A 17,407-nucleotide genomic window follows, 5' to 3' on the forward strand; every position below is an offset into this window, starting at 1 on the left:
GAAGAACGAGCACAGCTTTATGATTAGGGTGCGAACCTTTGGGGGAAGGATACCACGTAGGGCAATAGGGAGCAGCTAAGTCATAAAGACATGATAGTCATGGGCCTTCATAGGGCCATAATTGAACTTGAGTTCTCTCATGTTCACTAGCCTCTTCGGGTTCGCACAGTAGCCCATCGGGACTTTGAGTTCATTGAAGAAAGAAATAAGCGCACGCTTTTCTTTCTTCTTCAATGTCCATGACGCAACCGGAAGTTCAAACTAGCCATGCTCTAGCTTCACAGGATGTAGCTCCTTCCTGATTTCCAAGTGTTGCATGTCCAGACATGTGGCTAGTGAATCCTTCGATGTCCCCCTGGTGTCCATCATGGTGTTAAGCGTGTTAGTGCACACATTTTTAGTGATGTGCATGGGATCAAGACAGTGGCGTACACTCAAAAATGGCCAGTAAGGTAGTTTTTAGGAAATCAATTTTTTCTTCCAAACGCTCCCATTAGGCGCTGCTACTGCATTGTCCCTCTTCCCAAGGACAACCTCTAGTTTGTTGAGTTCTCAAAGTATCGCAGGTCCGTCTCGATATTTTAGAGCTAAGCGTTTCTCAATAGTATCATTGAAATCTTTTCTATTCCTACGGCAAGGGTGATCATTAGGTAGGAACCTACAGTGTCCCATATAAACTATCTTTGAGTTATTTGGCAGATTTACTGCATCAGTGTCGTCCAAGCACTCGACACATCTAGTATAGCCTTTTGTCTTCTCTCTAGACAATGAACCTCGACCTAGCAGATCAGTGATTGTAGCGATAAGTACTCCCTTGATCATGACATGTTCCTTTTTGTACTCGTCCCAAACATCTAGCACACCCTTTTCAAACATCTCCACTAGTTCATCGATCACTGGTTCCAGAAACATATCGATGTCATTCCTAGGTTGTCTTAGCCCTTGGATCAATAGTGGCATCTAGATGTATGACCGCTTCATACAGACCCAAGGTGGAAGGTTATATATACAGAGCGTCACTGGCCAGGTGCTATGATTGCTTCTAACCTGGTCGAAAGGATTCATCCCATCTGCGCTTAAAGCAAACCAAAGGTGCCTTACCTCTCCATTGATGTCATTATAGAACATAGTATTGACAGTCCTCCAGTCATGCCCATCGGCGGGGTGCCTCATCATTGTATCTTTCTTACGCTCTTCACCATGCTAGCGCAATAGTAGTTGACTTTGCACATGTAAATAGCCTATGTACCCGGAGAGCTATAGGGAAATACCAAATGACCTTTACGAGACCTCCTCTGGTCTTACCCTCATCTGATGGCCCTTCCTTGTATCATGGAGCTTCACACTTGGGGCACTTGTCCAAGCCTTTGTATTTTTCTCCATGGTACAATATGCAATTATTGGAACACGCGTGGATTTTTTCAACCTCGAGACCGATTGGGTAGATCATTTGCTTGGCCAAGTATGTCTTTTCTAGCAATTCATTTTTTCTGGGAGCATTTTTCTTATTATACCTAACAACTGATCGAAGCCTTTATCGCTCAATCCGTTTATCGATTTGAACTCTAACATCATGATGTCGGTTTTCAGTTTGCTCATTAGACAATTCTTATACAATGGTGTTTTGCCATCTTATCTTATTTTCTCTAGTTTTCTTAGCTACCTTACACAAAGACATCCGGCCTCTACATTACGTAGCAGCTGAGAAATACCATTGTTATTATCCTCGGTGTCGTCAGTTAGCGTGTTCCTAAACACATTATTAACTTTGGCCATAGGTTCTGTGTTGACACCGGATTCCTCGTCAGCATCGTGGATAGCTACGTCAGGTATGTCCACATCATCATCGTTTTCCTACGGAACATTCACACCAACCTCACCATGCATAGTCCATATCGTATAGTTTGGCATGAACTCCCTGGTAATCAAGTGTGATCGTATAGACTCAATTTGACGAAAGTTCCTTTGATTCTTGTAATCTTTGCATAGGCAGAAGACAGGGTTCCCATTCCCAGCATGGGCTTTGGCATCAGTGATAAACTGGCTGACGCTATGCATGTACCGCTTCTCCGTTCGGGACAGATGCATCCACTCTCGATCTATCTCTGCACAAAAAAATATTGAGATAGTAATTACAAAGAATTAATAAGAAATCGAACTTCATAAACAACAATTGTAGCTCAAAAGTACCATTTTTGGAAAGCATTATTGTACACTAATTATTGGAAAATTTAAATTGGTAGCCCCAGCCCTGTAAATTGAAAATCGTAGTAAAAAAATAATTATTGCACAATAATAAAGAACAACTATTCTACTCCATGCCACATAAAAATGGAGACACTTATTTTAAAAAAGATTAAAATTGGAGACATGATCATGAACAACAATGTAGCTCCAAACAATGCCCATATAAATTGAAAAACGTAGCCCCATAAAAAATTATTGCACAATAATGAAGAACAATTATTCTACTCCATGCCACATAAAAATAGAGACACTAATTTTAAAAATAAGTCTTAAATTAGAGATATGATCATGAACAACAATGTAGCTCCAAATAATGCGTTGTTATGTGACACATAGATTAATTTTCTCAATAAATTGTAAAAGAATCTACTCTACTTCTAAGAACTAATTACAGCATCACATACTAACAATGATGATCTTGATCACCATGAAATAATTAGCTAGAAATTTAAATATGTTCTTAGACACTAATCTTTTAGATGATGGATTCACCACAACTTGAGTCTTGCATAAATGTCCAATTAGAAAAGTGCTCTCTAGAATGGAGAAAGAATTAGAATGAGAATCAAGCAATGTAGCCATCAAAATAAAGCTAATTAAGCAACAAAATCAAAGGAGTGGATGCTTGTTACTAACCTTAAAGCAAAAAGATCAAGCATTTCTTCAAAATCCAAGCGTTAGCTTCATGGTGAAGAGCAGCCGCAACAATGGAGGGAAGGGCCCAAACTCGTGCCTCTGTTCTCGGGATGAAAGAGATGAGGAAAGAGAGGACGGCTGCAGTCTTTTTGTGTTGTAGGCTTATCATCTTTGATTCATGGATAGAACCAACAGTGATAGAGCTCAATTACTGTCGGCTCTTGGCATGAACTGACAGTAATATGTGGCCATCAAGCCAATGCCGGTTAGAGACACAACCGGCAGTGATAGTTGTCATCACTGCTGGTTCGGTCACATCCCAAATCAATTCTGGTTTTCAGAGCAAAGAACCGACAGTGAAGGGTCAACACTGCCGGTTCTTCTAATTTCGACAGTGATAAGACCGGCAGTGAAGTGCTATTATGTAGTAGTGCTGGATCCATCTATGCACACAGCCACACAATTCATTCATACAATGACGACACAAATTAAATGGTACATCTATCAGAAAGTCACACATGTACATACTGAACTAATTTATATGTGACAAGCATTGGTCGATCGATATGCTGAATTGGGTTCCCTGGCTAACAAAGAGACAAACGATCAACCGGTCCAATTTTTAACCATGCAGTATCTTAAAAGGTTCTCGGAAATGCTAAACAAGGACAAGTCCTGATTTCACAGCATTAAAAAATATTACGGAATATTCTGCAATTATGAAGAAATGAGCTAGCTCCCACATGCAAAACCCCCCACTAGCTACTAGTAGTATTACACTATTACTAATCTTTCACAAAAAACCATTTCCTAACTGCCCCACTTCCCCATTTTCCTCTTTATAATCCTCCTCCCACCATCACCACCACCGCCTCTCTCTCTAGACCTCAACGATACCACCACCACCATTAGTGTTCTTGAGAGAGAGACGGGAGTGGAGAGCAGAGATGAGAGAGAGATTGAGCAGGTAACAACAGCCTCTTCTCCCATCTCTGTCTCTCTCTCCTCTACTCAGAGTCACAGGCGCAAGAGAGCGAGTATGATGTGGTCGCATGAGCCGGCAGCGGAGCAGAAGGCGGCGGCGACTCGGCAGCGGAGCTCCGTGGCCAAGCTGACGACGGCGTCCTCGTCCTTGGCGAACCTCCTCTCGGTCTTCGTCGGGGCGAATAAGAACAACTCCCCGGCGGACCCGAGGCCGCAGCCGAGGCGGAGCTTCGACGAGGGCGGCGGCGTCGGGCTGGGCATCGTCGCGGCCATGAGCCACGCCTGCCTGACCGGGGCCGGGGCTGGCGCCGGGGCCGAGCCGATCGCCATCGGCGCCGCGGCTAGGCGGTGCGCGCGCGAGGATGACGAGAGCTACACGTGCGTCATCACGCACGTGGCCGGCGCTGGCGGCGGCAGCGTCCGGAAGCGGGTCTACTTTGGGTTCGGCGACGGCGGCGGCTGGCTCGTGGAAGCCGACGAGGAGGCGCCGGCGCCGGCGCCGGACTTCCTGAGCCGATGCTGCCTCTGTGACAAGAGGCTTGATGGGCTCGATATCTACATGTACAGGTGTGCACCGTAATCGTTCATTTCTTTCTTAGATTAGAGAAGAGTTTTTTTCTCAGAAACTTTAGTTCAGCACTCATAGTATGGTGCACTTACTAGAACTCATTATTTGCTAAAAAAAACTTAAAAAATCATTCTTGCCTATTGGTCATGTGAATAACATCCCATCACTGCTATGTATCCCCTTTCTTTCAAATTGCAAGTTATTTTGTTTTTTCTACATGTATATAGACTTCAGTACACACCTAAATATAACATCGTATATCTAGATGTATAGTAAAATTTATATATCTAAGAAAGCTAAAACTATTTAGGGCATGTTTGACACGGCTCTGTCTTCGGTTATGGTAGTAGCTTATTCGGAGAAGTTATTTTATAGTGAACAGTATAGGAACCGGAGCCATTTTTTAGCCATGAACTAGAGCTGCAAAAAATTAGCTCACTTGAAAAGGTGGTGTGCCAAATAGACCCTTACAATATAGAATAGAGAGACAGCACCTTAAGTTAATGATTAACTATTATAGGCGTGAATTTGAAACTACAATAATCAAATACACGACTAGAGTCGATTCACGATTTTCGTGCAGTTTTATACAGTTCATCGTCCTTTCCCTTTTTATTCAAGATGCTCAAGTATGGTCTTCCTAGAGGACAAAAGCATAGTTTTGTCTATGTGCTGCAGTAGTATATTACGTATTAGACAGCTGCTGCAATACTTCAGGTACAATATGCCAGTACATCTAATAAACTACAGTACATCAATAATTAGTATTCCTCAGTGCTCCCATATAATTAGCCTGAGAAGATATTTTTTTCTCTAAAGTTTTAACCCAAATGAATAAGAATATAGCTCGTATTCATTTAGTGCCACAAAACTCCAGTCGTTCTGCTTTTGAATATCTCAACTATCAAGACTTCCTCATACTTCATACTAACAAGCAGCTGAAAAGATTGAATTCCTTAAATATTGACTACCTGTTTATTATTCTTGGCCTCATCAAATTTGCAGAGGGGAGAAAGCCTTCTGCAGCTCAGAGTGCCGATGCCAGCAGATGCTAATGGACGACCGCGCTGACAAGTGTGGATCCGAAGCCTTCATCAGGTCCGGCGACTACTCGTACTCGGTTTCGCCGCATTCTGCCCCGATGGCCTTCTCGCCGAGCGTCGCAGCAGCCTAGCAGATGGACTACTCGCCCTCAAGCAGCTCCTCTATGAGCAAGGAGTCTAGCTAGAAGAGACTAAAGTCTAAACGGGCCGTTTAAACAAATGGGTCATATATAGAGTAATTTATAAAATGCTTCTTAATTAGGACATGAATAAAAGCGAGGGAGAAAGTTTTGAGACTCAGCAAGATGTTAAACACTTTTGCGTGCTTGAATTTTATTTTATTTTTGTTCTTGTTGGAAGTGAAAGAAGACGTCCGGTCACACGTAAAGGACGAGATCGTCCGAGACCGCACACGGCAAGGCCAACCAGTAATCTGGGTTTTGACACTCGTTTTCCACCTGGAACACCTATGAATGTCTCCTAGCAAGACACGTCGGGGAGGAGCACAACAAGAGTGTCCTAAGATTGGCAAGGCAACCTAAAACGCCAACAAATCTCGTTGAGAGGGGTGTTAGACAACAAAAGGTTAAAAGAGCTTGAGGTAGAAGGGTAGTAGTAGATTGTTTTTTTTTTCGGAATGATTGTGTATGATTAACTCAATCAGCCGTGATTCTCTAATATACATACCTATTTCACATGACACTTGTAAGTTTCCCACGAGATCGGACGAGTTCCCATCGAATTAGGGTTGAAATTGACTTGGACAGCCAAAACCGGCTCAGGCCGGTTTTTCTAACCACCAGAAATAACCCTGCCAAACCTGCCTAGGCCGGTTTCTTTAGCCCATGCACATGGCCCAGGACAAACTGGCTTGGGCAGGTTTTTCTAGGATATGATTTCTTTGTTTATCATTGACCGCCTCGATTTCATTTCACTATCAACATATGCCCTTATATTTTTAATCCAAACATATGTGAGTTTAAAAACACATGAAAACAATAGCAACGATGTTAAGTTCATCGACTATTTTTTTGTTCTTAAGGGCGATATATGTAAATCGACCATTGTTTGGACAACACTCAGTCTTCTTGCCAAACACTAGGGAAATCTTTTTAAAATACCTCTAGTTGATTGCTCTTGAGAGATGATCACCTTGCAACGTCTCTAGCATATAAGAATTCCCTAATACTACTTTGATCACTTTATATGGATCTTCCCAATTTGGAGACCACTTGTCAAACTTATTGCTCTTCTCCCAAGTGGTAGAACGGTCTTCCACACCAAATCCTTAACTTGGAATGATTTGCTTTTAACTTTCTTGTTGTAAGCTTGGGCAACATGAGCTTTGTCCCTCTCAATATCCTTTAGGGCTTTAATTCTTTAATTAGTCACCTCATCGAGCTCATGATACATGGCAGCAGTTTGACCATTTTGTTTAGCTAACCTATATGCACCAAATTCACCTCGCCATGCAACACAACTTCCTGTCCATTGGAGTAACTTTAGCAGTACTATGTCTAGATATATGATGAGCCCATAAAGCTTCAGACAAAACCTCATGCCATCTTCTAGTATTGTCCTTAGTCTTTTCCTTGACAAGCTTGATCAAACTCTTATTGCTTAACTCAGCCTAGCCATTAGCTTGATCTTATATGATTCTTCAAACTCTCGCACTTCTTTTGACACAAAAGGCATTCCTTGACCTATAGTTAAAATTTGAGGGACACTAAACCTATGAATAATATGCTTTGTGATGAACTCAATTACTTTCTTGTGTGTCATGTTCTTCAAAGGTACAAGTTCGGTCAACTTTGTAAAATAATTCGTGGCAACCAACACGAAGCGATGCTCCTTTGAAGCAAGAATTGTTAATGGATAATTAAAGCACCAGAGCTCCAAGTTCAAGGATTACAGGGCGCCTTTTGTTCTTCTACTACGCTAGACTGGATTCGTCGAGCAGGGATCTTGTAAGGAACATAGACCATAAAAGGCCTAGTGATTTTGGTGGTTAAATGACAACATAGCCTTTAGGACTAACATTGTTTTCTACTATACAAGGTATTTAGTCCTAGGGATGCAAAGATGAACTTGAACTAGGTTAAGGTGAAGATCAAGCAATCAACACCTCAAAGGAAGATGAAAGACAGGCATGTAAGATCCTAGAAGATAAACAAGAAGCTCAAGACATCTAGAAGAAGTCGTCCGGACAAAAGGGCGCAAATAAACAACACCCAATCGGCACCAGATAAAGCAGGCTCATCTTCACCGTAGTTATGAGATTCCTAACAAGACAATGTACCTTACTATAGTTGAGGGAGCTCAGTCACTTCGCTTGTAGAAAATGAAGGTGCATTTGCTGCTGAGATTCCTAACAAGACAATGTACCTTACTATAGTTGAGGGAGCTCAGTCACTTCGCTTGTAGAAAATGAAGGTGCATTTGCTGCTGCTTGAATATTGACTAGAAGCAAGAACATTTAATGAATATAAAGCATCAAAGCTCCAAGTTCAAGAATTATAGGACACCTTCGGTTCTTCTACCATGTTCTCTTGGTGCCGAGCAAGGATCGCCTTAAGCTATTGAATGAGTTTGGTTGGTTTGCTAGTTGTTTCGGTTCTCATGCATGCAAGGTTTCCAACAAATTTTCACGCTACACATTGAGTTAGCCAGATCTACCCAGCCGGCTCTGGCAAGCTTCCTGGGACTTGTGTTATTGCTAGATGGGCAAAACAAATCTTGCTTGATAACCAAACGTTCTCTTAAGTAGCCCCATAATTCAGAACTGGAATCTGCATGCAAGGTACAAATATGCTGTGCTAATAAGGCTATAAGTATACGGTTCCATTTTTAGGAAGCCCTTGCACGGGCAGCTCAATGTAATTGTAATGTATACTTTTATATGAAACGTATACGTATGCATCACATAAATTTGAGAATACTGCAGATTTCATAGCATATATTATATGTGTTCACATGGTGGCATACATGTAACCACGTTTGTAGTCCCTTGCATCTCTACTTTCGATATGTTATGCTAAGGGAAGAATCAAGCACCAAAAGACCTTGAAAGAATATACGGAGATGCTAGTGTCCGGACATCCAGATGCCCGTGCCCGTTGGTATGTTTCCCACGCCTGCTCATTTTGCGCGTGTTTACACCAAAATTTGGGAAGAAGAACGCAGAAACTCGAAGCTTCCAAGATTGTGTCATCAAGGAATCAATTGCCTAAGAATCGATATCAGCTGATTCGGATGCGGTACTAGGATCGGCTCTCTTCGGATGACACCAGCAGATGACGTCAATGAGCTATGGTTGACGTCAGAAAAAATATGTCGGACTCTACAAAAAGGAAAGATTAGAGTCCAAGTTATTTTAAGTTAGGAATGTTTTCTTTTATTTCAAAGATTGTAATGAGTCGTATTTGATTCATGCTTAGGTTCCAGGTATAAATATTGGACCCTGGCTATTGTAAAAACATACACAATCAATCAATACCAATTACTTTTTTCGGCTTTACGCCAACCATTAGGAGTAGGAGTATTGTAGATCTCGATGAGTTCTTCAATAAGCAGGGCAGCATTGATCAGGTCAACCTCCGGCTTATCTTTAAGTACCATCATGGCTTATACTTCTGTTCGTAAGGCTGCATCGGTCCGGCCGACCTCTTACGAGCTCTAGTATGAGTTAGTTATCGATCCTTATCTAGTTCAAGTACAGCTGCATCGATTAAGTTCGACCTCCACTGCTCGAATTAGATTAAGGTCAAGTTATCGACTCTACCTAAGGGTGGCATCCTTCGGGTAGATTTAATAAGTTACCAATCTTGCTGGCGTTCTTGTTGTTATTAGTTTCAACAATATCAACCTATCCGATCGAGATCGATCTAGATCGGCCTCACATCCTTTTAGTCCATCGTTTATTTTGTCGCATTGCTATGGTTCTTACTTTAAACGACGGATTATGTTTTATCGGCTATTCTACTTCGATCTTGGTCATGCATAGTACACGGCTAAGGCATGTCTGATCTTGAGAAGGTTTACTAGCTAGTTGAATCTGATTTATAGCTCACTATTATGGCTGTAAAGATCTGGTCGATCCCCACTGATAGCACTTTAAGTTGGAGTATGCTAGTTGGTAGATTTGCTTTCGACCTGGTGTGACCTTGACTGTTTTGCTATGCCCGCGTCGGCTAAATAGCCGATTGCCCGTACTTTAATGTTTATAGTGTGTCTTCATGATTCTATTAAATGTGAATATATCTATTTACTTTAAAAGTTTGATTTGTTGTCTTTATCATGGCTGCCATCAATCCGGTCGAACCCCACTGTTAAGGATAATGGTTTAGATTTGATGAGTTTATAGATATGTCCATATCAAGCAGTCGATTGTTCACATGCTGTAATCCCTTTTCTACCTGAATCGGCTATTTTAGCCGATTCGTCTGTGCTTTCACAGATATGGCACGCGTTCATGAATCTGTTCAAGTATGATCGGTTCTATGGATTTTCTAGTTCTAGATTACTATCATCATCATAGCTACATCGATCCGGTCGAACCTCACTATTGGTGGTAATGAATTAGATCTAGACAGTTCATAGGTCTGTTTATATTAAACAGTTGATTGTTTGTGTGGTATATCACTTTTTACCGAATTCATTGGCTTTATACCATGTATTTGATCAAATCTAATTTAGCCAGTGATGTATCTTTGACGCATACATGTTGATAGTCTAAGGGAAAGGATCATTAAAGCTGGACGCATTGTATCCGTTACTATAAAATCAATCATTATAGTCCTTAACAGTCGATTTCTTCTCGTATCGGCTATTTAGTCAATTTTCCCGTCTGGCTGCTCCCGAAGCGGCACACTTGGAACTGTCTGGGCAAAATCGGCATGTTCCACCATAAATTACTGATAAAATTTCTCTCCTTGTCAATTGCAGGTCAAATTGACTGGCACGTCCTTGGAAATTCGCATGATCGACTGGTCCTGCGTTGAAGTCAGGTAGATCTCTAGATTGTTCTGGCTTGTTGCGTGTCCACCCGGCGTGGTTACCACGTTTTCGCGCCTACACGTGTTCTGGCACGCCCGGTGGGACCCCATAATCGTCATGGCAACTCACGATAACAGAGACATTCTTATAGTGTCTTATGAAGACTTACCTGATGAGGATAAGGACATCATTAGCAAAGCTATAGAAGAATTCCAGAATAAGTATCTATTATCCTACACCAAGACACGTGACAACAAGGTCATCTAGAAATATTCGCTACCAAGAGTTTTGATGCATGGGCAATCAAACACAGATGAAGCTGATGATAGATGTTTCTTCATAGATGCTGTAAACAAATCTGTTCATGATGCCAAGTTGAACCGTAATATAGCTTTCTTGAACATGTTCCACAATACCATGAAGGAAGTGTTTCATGGATATCCAATTGATCAGGTTGGACCGGCTTATTACAGCATTCCACATCCATCGACTCAGAGGACTAATCAAGCCGGTACTAGCCATCAAGAAGCAGCATTGACCGGTAATGATGATGTCCAGGTAGTTCAGAGTTCATCTAAACAAGTTCAAGGTATCGCTACTAATCAAATACAAAATAATCCTGGATTATCAATGCAGTATGTGCAACAGCCAATGGGGCAAGTTCAGAATCAAATGGTTAATTTTGGCACATCAGGCCCAATACCATTGTCGGCTCAAAAAATAGCGTCATCAGTTCAAAGGATTCATAGAGATACAGATCCCAACATCTATAACTAGATACTTCAAGCAGCAAATCAGCAAAAGACCCAATAGATAGAGATTCCACAAGGATATCATTATGGCATAGATTAGAATGTCCTTCATATGATTCCAATCCAAGTATCAAGGTACCCAAAATTTTAATCCATAGACGGGTCAACAGTTACAGAGAAGTACAGATTCAAACGCTGATGAGTTATTGCTCAGAGTGACCGAGATGATAAAAAATCAATTCAGTTTGAAACCAAAAGGGCAGATCTTTTCGTACAAACGTCCATATCCAGAATGGTATGATTTGATTGCTCTTCCTACAAATTACAGGCTCCTAGAATTTACCTCACTGGTCAAGATAGCACAAGTACAATAGAACATGTCAGTCGGTATCTTACATAGTTGGGTAAAGCATCCATTGAAGAGGCTCATCAAGTTCGTTTCTTCTCCTTGTCCATGTCAGGACCAGCCTTCACTTGGTTCTCATCATTGCTAGTTAATTTTATTGCCAATTGGGCTGACCTAGAGAAGAAGTTTCATACATATTTCTATACTGGGATAGGAGAAAAGAAAATCATAGATTTGACGGTCATAAGGCAAAGAACTAATGAATCGGGTGACAAGTTTCTTCAGAGGTTCCAAGAAACTAGGAATTTGTGCTTTTCATTGAACTTGACTGATGATCAGCTGGCTGCTTTGGCCATTTTAGAAATGTTGCCAACATGGAGAGAGAAGCTGCTAGGATAAGAGTTTGATAATTTAGGTCAGTTGGCTCAACGGGTGGTAGCACTAAATAATCAATTTCAGAGTATGTGCAGAGATACCCGATTCCAGAAGAATGCCACAATTGCTAAAGCCTATAATCCATATTCAGTTGATGACGGCGATAAGGATGATGAAGAAGAAGAGATTATTGCGGCTAAATGGAATTGGGGTAAGAAGACAGTGATAGTGTCAAATCCTTAGGGAAAGGGGTTGAAGAAAGCTATGATTTCTATAACACCCCAGGTGTTTGTCACCAGTTAAGCAATGGGTTTAAGCTCAACCTTGACATATTAAGTGGTGATGGAGATGTTAGGTCAAACATATGAAAATGAGCCACCACTTAAACTTGGACCATGCACCATTGCTTATATGTTGCCTTTTCTAAAAAGTATGCTTGAGTAATGCTAGATGTACTTGTTTCATATGTCTCGCATCAATATCCATCTATATTGATCCATGGAAAAGTTTCATGAAGTTTGGAATAAAAAAGTCACATGAAATGATAAGTCATATCTTTGCATGAATCGCTTTATCAAGTGGATGGAAACCTATGAAGTCAACCAAACCTTGGTACCTTGCTCAAACAACTCTACTTGCACTCATGAACAAAAGTTATGAAGGATTCATGTTGAGCAGGTGGCCAGAAAATGCTCCAATAGATCAAAAAGGGTGATTTAAGCTTTATAGTGATGCTACTTTGACTTGGTTTAAACTATAGCTTAGAGTATTTGCATGGCAGTGGAACCTAAATAAAAGTTGGAGTCCATGTTATGTACAACAAACTTTATGTTTGGACCAAGAGCTAGATCAGCTTGTAAGCAAGTCAAACCGAGGCTCAAACTTTAAATCAGCAGCTGTTTTCAGCACTTGAAATTTGGCTAAGTCATGGATGACTGAATGCATGATTTCAGTTTTTGTGTACCCCACTTTGTAACCTTGTATCTCCCAAACCAGGCCTAATCAGACTTTGACTCTTTAAGAAAAGTTGAAGCTGGTATGTAGATATACAACTTTTATTAATAGAGTTTTTGCTAAATCGTCGTGGTTTAGGAGTTAAAGAGGTACGAAGTATGGGTTTCAGTCGGTCTGAAACTGAACTGCAGAATTCAGTTTTGGGGTGTCCTCCTTCAGACCTTTGTATATTCCAATACAGTCCGAGTTAGCTCTCGATTCTTAAAGCAACATTGTTCACCTCGCAAAGACCGACAACTTTGCCTCTTGCGCCATTATCAAATGACCACTGTATCGGGAGATAGAGGATGGTAAAATTTGGAGTTTCAGTCGTATTTTCGTGGTAGTATTGTTACTCCCTTCAAGTCTGTGAATGCATGGGCGTCGTGGCCGACCTCTGACAGGACAGCGACGCTGCGTGGCTCCCTCTGTGCTGCCCTCGCTCGCCACGTCGCTCCTCCGATTGAGAAAAACCGAGCCCGAGCCCTACCCTCTTGCCCTCTCCATTCTGCTCCCTCCTGCTCGCTAGCTCTCGCGCTTTCTCCCACTGCTCTTGGGCCTAGGAGCGCGAGCACGCCATGGCTACCGCAGCAAAGCCATGCCCCATCCACCCTCGCTGCTCGGCACCTTCAACCATCTAAGCACCCAGCCCCACACCCCTCTAGCGCCTCCTCATGTCGTCCCCCAGCCAGCGAAGCACTGGAAAGCCTCGCTGCCGTGGCCATGCCCGTCCGCCACCGCATATTGCCGCTACCGAGCGGCTACTGGCTCCAGCTGGCCAAGGCTAGGGCCAGGCGCGGCCTCGGCTGGCCACTGCCAGATCCCGACCGGCCCTTCCCCGTCGCCAACGGCGACCTCACCGGCCGCAGCAGTAGTTTCCCTGCGTCTAGCGTCGAGAGAAAGAAGAAGAGGGGGGTGAATCATAAATAGAAGCTTTTTCATGTGTTCACTTTGCATAAATGCCAGACACATGTATTTACATATATGGGCTTAGTTGGTTTCTGAGAGCTCTAGGGTTCCAAATGCAAAAGTATTTTTTTTCGGTTTAATCTTTTCTTTTGCAGATTTCTGTGCTGAATTTTGGAAAATCGTAATAATTAGTAGAAAAATTGTAAAATAACAAATGTGGACTTTTTGGAATCCCTGTGAAATTCTCTATGCATTAGATCTATAATATGACATGTTTTAGTTTCAATATTTTGCGATAAAAATAGATTTGTGCAGTAAGGTTGTAATGCTAGTTGAATTTGTTATTTTCGATAACTATAGATCTAGGGCTCCAAATGAAGTGAAATTTTTGTGGCATGCTACTCATGTGATAGTTGATGTGTGGTAAAAATTTCATGAGTATTGGATGAAGTATGAGTGAGTTATTGGTTTATCTTGCTCTCACATGATTTCTTGCTTTAGCAACTTGTCTTTTTCATAGAGGTTGCTATACATATTCAAATGGAGTGAAATTTGTATAGTAGACTATTGAAAGGATATGTGAGCGACTGAAATTTTTGTAGAAGTTATTGTATACTTTTGGTATATGTTCATTAAGTCACCTTGTTATCTAAAATAAGTTAAGAAATGCATTAAAAGAATTTATTTGGTCATGAACACTAGGTTTTCTGGTGTTCTTTAGTCATGTGTGACATGTTGGTAAAGTTGGTTTTGCCTAATTATGTGTTTGCAACATAAGTTAATATTTATTTTCTTGCAAATGTGGTTTATGGATAGATCTGGGAACCTAGCAAAGTTCTTCATGATAATGTGCTTTGTTGTGAAACTTGTTTATACAAAAGTTGTAGATAATTCATGTATCTAGCTTTTGTTAAAATTTGGTGGTATTTGGCCTTATAGTTTGTGAGTTATGCCTGTTTAAAGTTGGGTTTCAGAAATGGCTGCTCTCTGTCAATTGTGGACCAGTTTCTGTAAATGTATAATTTCGACCTACTTAACTTGTGAATCATGCTATGATGGTTATAGATGAAATGTAGATAATTTCATAAGATTTCCAGAATGTCTTCTTATAAGTCATTTGGATTTGTGTAACTCTAGTTATAGTTAAATCTTGTAGCTGCTGTTTGCATGTCCAGAAATTGACAGATTCCAATTATAGTTGTTTGCTTGTATATTGCTAAGTGTGGCTCATACCTTTGATGATGGTTGAGTTAGAGTATCTGAGGTCTTAGGAAACTTGTGTCATGCTTGGTGTGGTCGTCTTCTTTGCTATCGTAGGATGATAAATTGTGCGATATTTAAAATAGGCAATGCGAAGTGCTTGTGCATGTTAATGTAACCTTGTGCTTGTCTTACTTACTGCATGCGATGCATTGTCTATTGCACTTCCATGTATTCATACACTTGCATATTGCATCTCATCTAGGTGCGCTAGATGAACCATGTGAAGGACATGATGTTGGAGCCGAACCCGAAGACGGTGTATGGTGGACCTATCCCGAAGGTGGAAGGACTGGACAAGTGCTAGGACGGGAGATGCTCACTTAACGAGGGTCGTCTAACTAACACTGACTCAGTGTGGGATCCCAGGCAAGCCCCGGAGCATATTAAGCCTCCTAATTTTTGAAATGCAATTAAAGTATTATTGTTACATATATATATTGTTGCATTAAGTTTAGGTGTTGGATGCAAACACTTGCTGCATTGGTTATCCAATCCTTGTCCAGATATTGATACCCTGAATCCTATGTAGCTCAGGCTCATGTAGTGCTTAGCCCTACTTAAACACGGTAGAAGTCAGGTGATTTCCTGTCACCTATGAGATATAGGAATATACATATGGCACGGTTGGCTATATTTGTTGTCATGGAAAAGAACCTGTCTTAATTTGAAATGAAGACCGGGCGGAGGCTTGCCGGTTTGTAGTGACTCCGTCTGTGTCGCTTAAGGACTAAATCTTAGAGCCTTTCCTGTTCATGTTGAACGCATGCCTCTCTCTTAGTTGGCCGTGTCTAAAGACCGACCACGAAGCCGAGTAGCTCACCTCAGGCCGGGAGTCGATAAGTATAAAGTGCGCCTCGGAAGGGAGCCATAGGCGTGAGTCTAAGGGCAGGTGATTTAAAAGTCCTGATCGTCCTAGCAGAAGGGTAATCCCTGAGAGTGCTGGCACTGATCGAACCTGCGAATGACCCACGGCTACCCTTGCAAAGTATGCCAGGGTGAGAGTTAGGAATACCCCCTCAGCTGAGTTGTAATTCAATTCGAGTCGCCATCTCTCCCAGTTAGTGAGAACTTGACGGGCTTATCTCCAAAGTAGATACACTAAATAACATAATGGTTCAGAAATGATGATATGATGATGACAGCCTTATTATACCTGCTATGGTTAATATTGTTTGCTCCTAATAAGTGAGTGCTCTAGTACAGGTGCTAATCTAGTGGACAGGTAAATGATGATAAACTTGATGCTAAGTTTAAATTGGTCACTATATTCATAAGCTCTTTTATGCAACTGTGTCAAGCTAGCCCACCTCATAAGCCTTGCATGACCGTTATTTCTGATTTTGACGGGTAAGTCTAGCTGAGTACCTTCTTGTACTCAGGGTTTATCCCACCATATTGTAGGTGAAGTTCTCGGCCTATGAAGATGGTGGCTAACCGCCGGTGGCTCGGTGATTCTATAATTACTTCTCATCTATATGCTTTTGTCGGATGATGTCACTTATGCTAGCAATGTATTTGGAACATATATTAATGTAATCTTTTGAAAGCTATATTGTTTTCACTAATCGATTTTGAAACCCAAACTGGTACTTTTAATTGTGAACCTAGTTGTAATATTATTTCCGCTGCAACTCTGTGTAAGTGATGTGTATTTGCTTAATCACACGATCTTGGTTGTGATGTTGATTTACCGAGGTCTTTTGGGACACTCGGCAGACTACCGGGTTTATATGAGTAAAAGTATGGGTGTGTCAACGTATTAGCGGGGATAGCCATACTTGATCTTGTATAAATTGGGCGGTTCTGTTACAATTTCGATGTCACAAAATCGAACAAGCTTTTCGATTTCTTGCTTGAGATGTTATGTTACCTCCTGATCAGTTGAAGAATAAGAAGTTCTACAAATTTCATAACGCTATTTCTCATTTTACTAATGAGTGCAGAATTTTCTAGCAGCATATATAGAGGGCTATTCAGCAAGGAAGGCTTAAATTTGATACACCTGAGAAGATGAAAGTTGATGATAATCCTTTCCCAAGAGATCAAAATAAGGTTGATGCTAAGTTGCTCAAAGGGAGGACTAAAGTTCTAACATCAACTAGGGCCAAAGAAACTGGAACAGTCGATCCAGAAATGCAAATATCGACTGACGAATATAGAGAGATTAAAAGCCGGCATGACCAATAGAAGAGCCAATATGAGCAGGAAGAGACATCAAGGAATGGAGGGATATGGCCGCGTGTCACATGTCGAATTTTATTGAATAAATGGCAACGGCAGAAGAAAATGGATTATC

At 41.4% G+C, this 17,407-nt stretch overlaps 1 protein-coding gene across 1 annotated transcript; it reads left to right on the forward strand.

The window, feature by feature from the left end:
- Nucleotides 1-3,689: 3,689 nt before the first annotated feature.
- LOC136471196 (FCS-Like Zinc finger 12-like) lies at nt 3,690-5,778 on the forward strand. Its single transcript, XM_066468938.1, has 2 exons — nt 3,690-4,434; nt 5,441-5,778. The coding sequence occupies exons 1-2, from the start codon at nt 3,923-3,925 to the stop codon at nt 5,607-5,609; spliced, it is 681 nt and encodes a 226-aa protein (XP_066325035.1). The 5' UTR covers nt 3,690-3,922; the 3' UTR covers nt 5,610-5,778.
- Nucleotides 5,779-17,407: the final 11,629 nt, after the last annotated feature.

This window comes from Miscanthus floridulus, chromosome 8, assembly GCF_019320115.1.
Source record: "Miscanthus floridulus cultivar M001 chromosome 8, ASM1932011v1, whole genome shotgun sequence".
NCBI lineage: Eukaryota > Viridiplantae > Streptophyta > Magnoliopsida > Poales > Poaceae > Miscanthus > Miscanthus floridulus.

What these genes read in the sequence shown, in the direction of transcription:
- LOC136471196 (XM_066468938.1), top strand. Translation starts at nt 3,923, where the DNA reads ATGATGTGGTCGCATGAGCCGGCAGCGGAGCAGAAGGCGGCGGCGACT. An exon ending in CTCGATATCTACATGTACAG is followed by an intron (nt 4,435 to 5,440) that starts GTGTGCACCGTA and finishes TCAAATTTGCAG; the next exon opens with AGGGGAGAAAGCCTTCTGCA.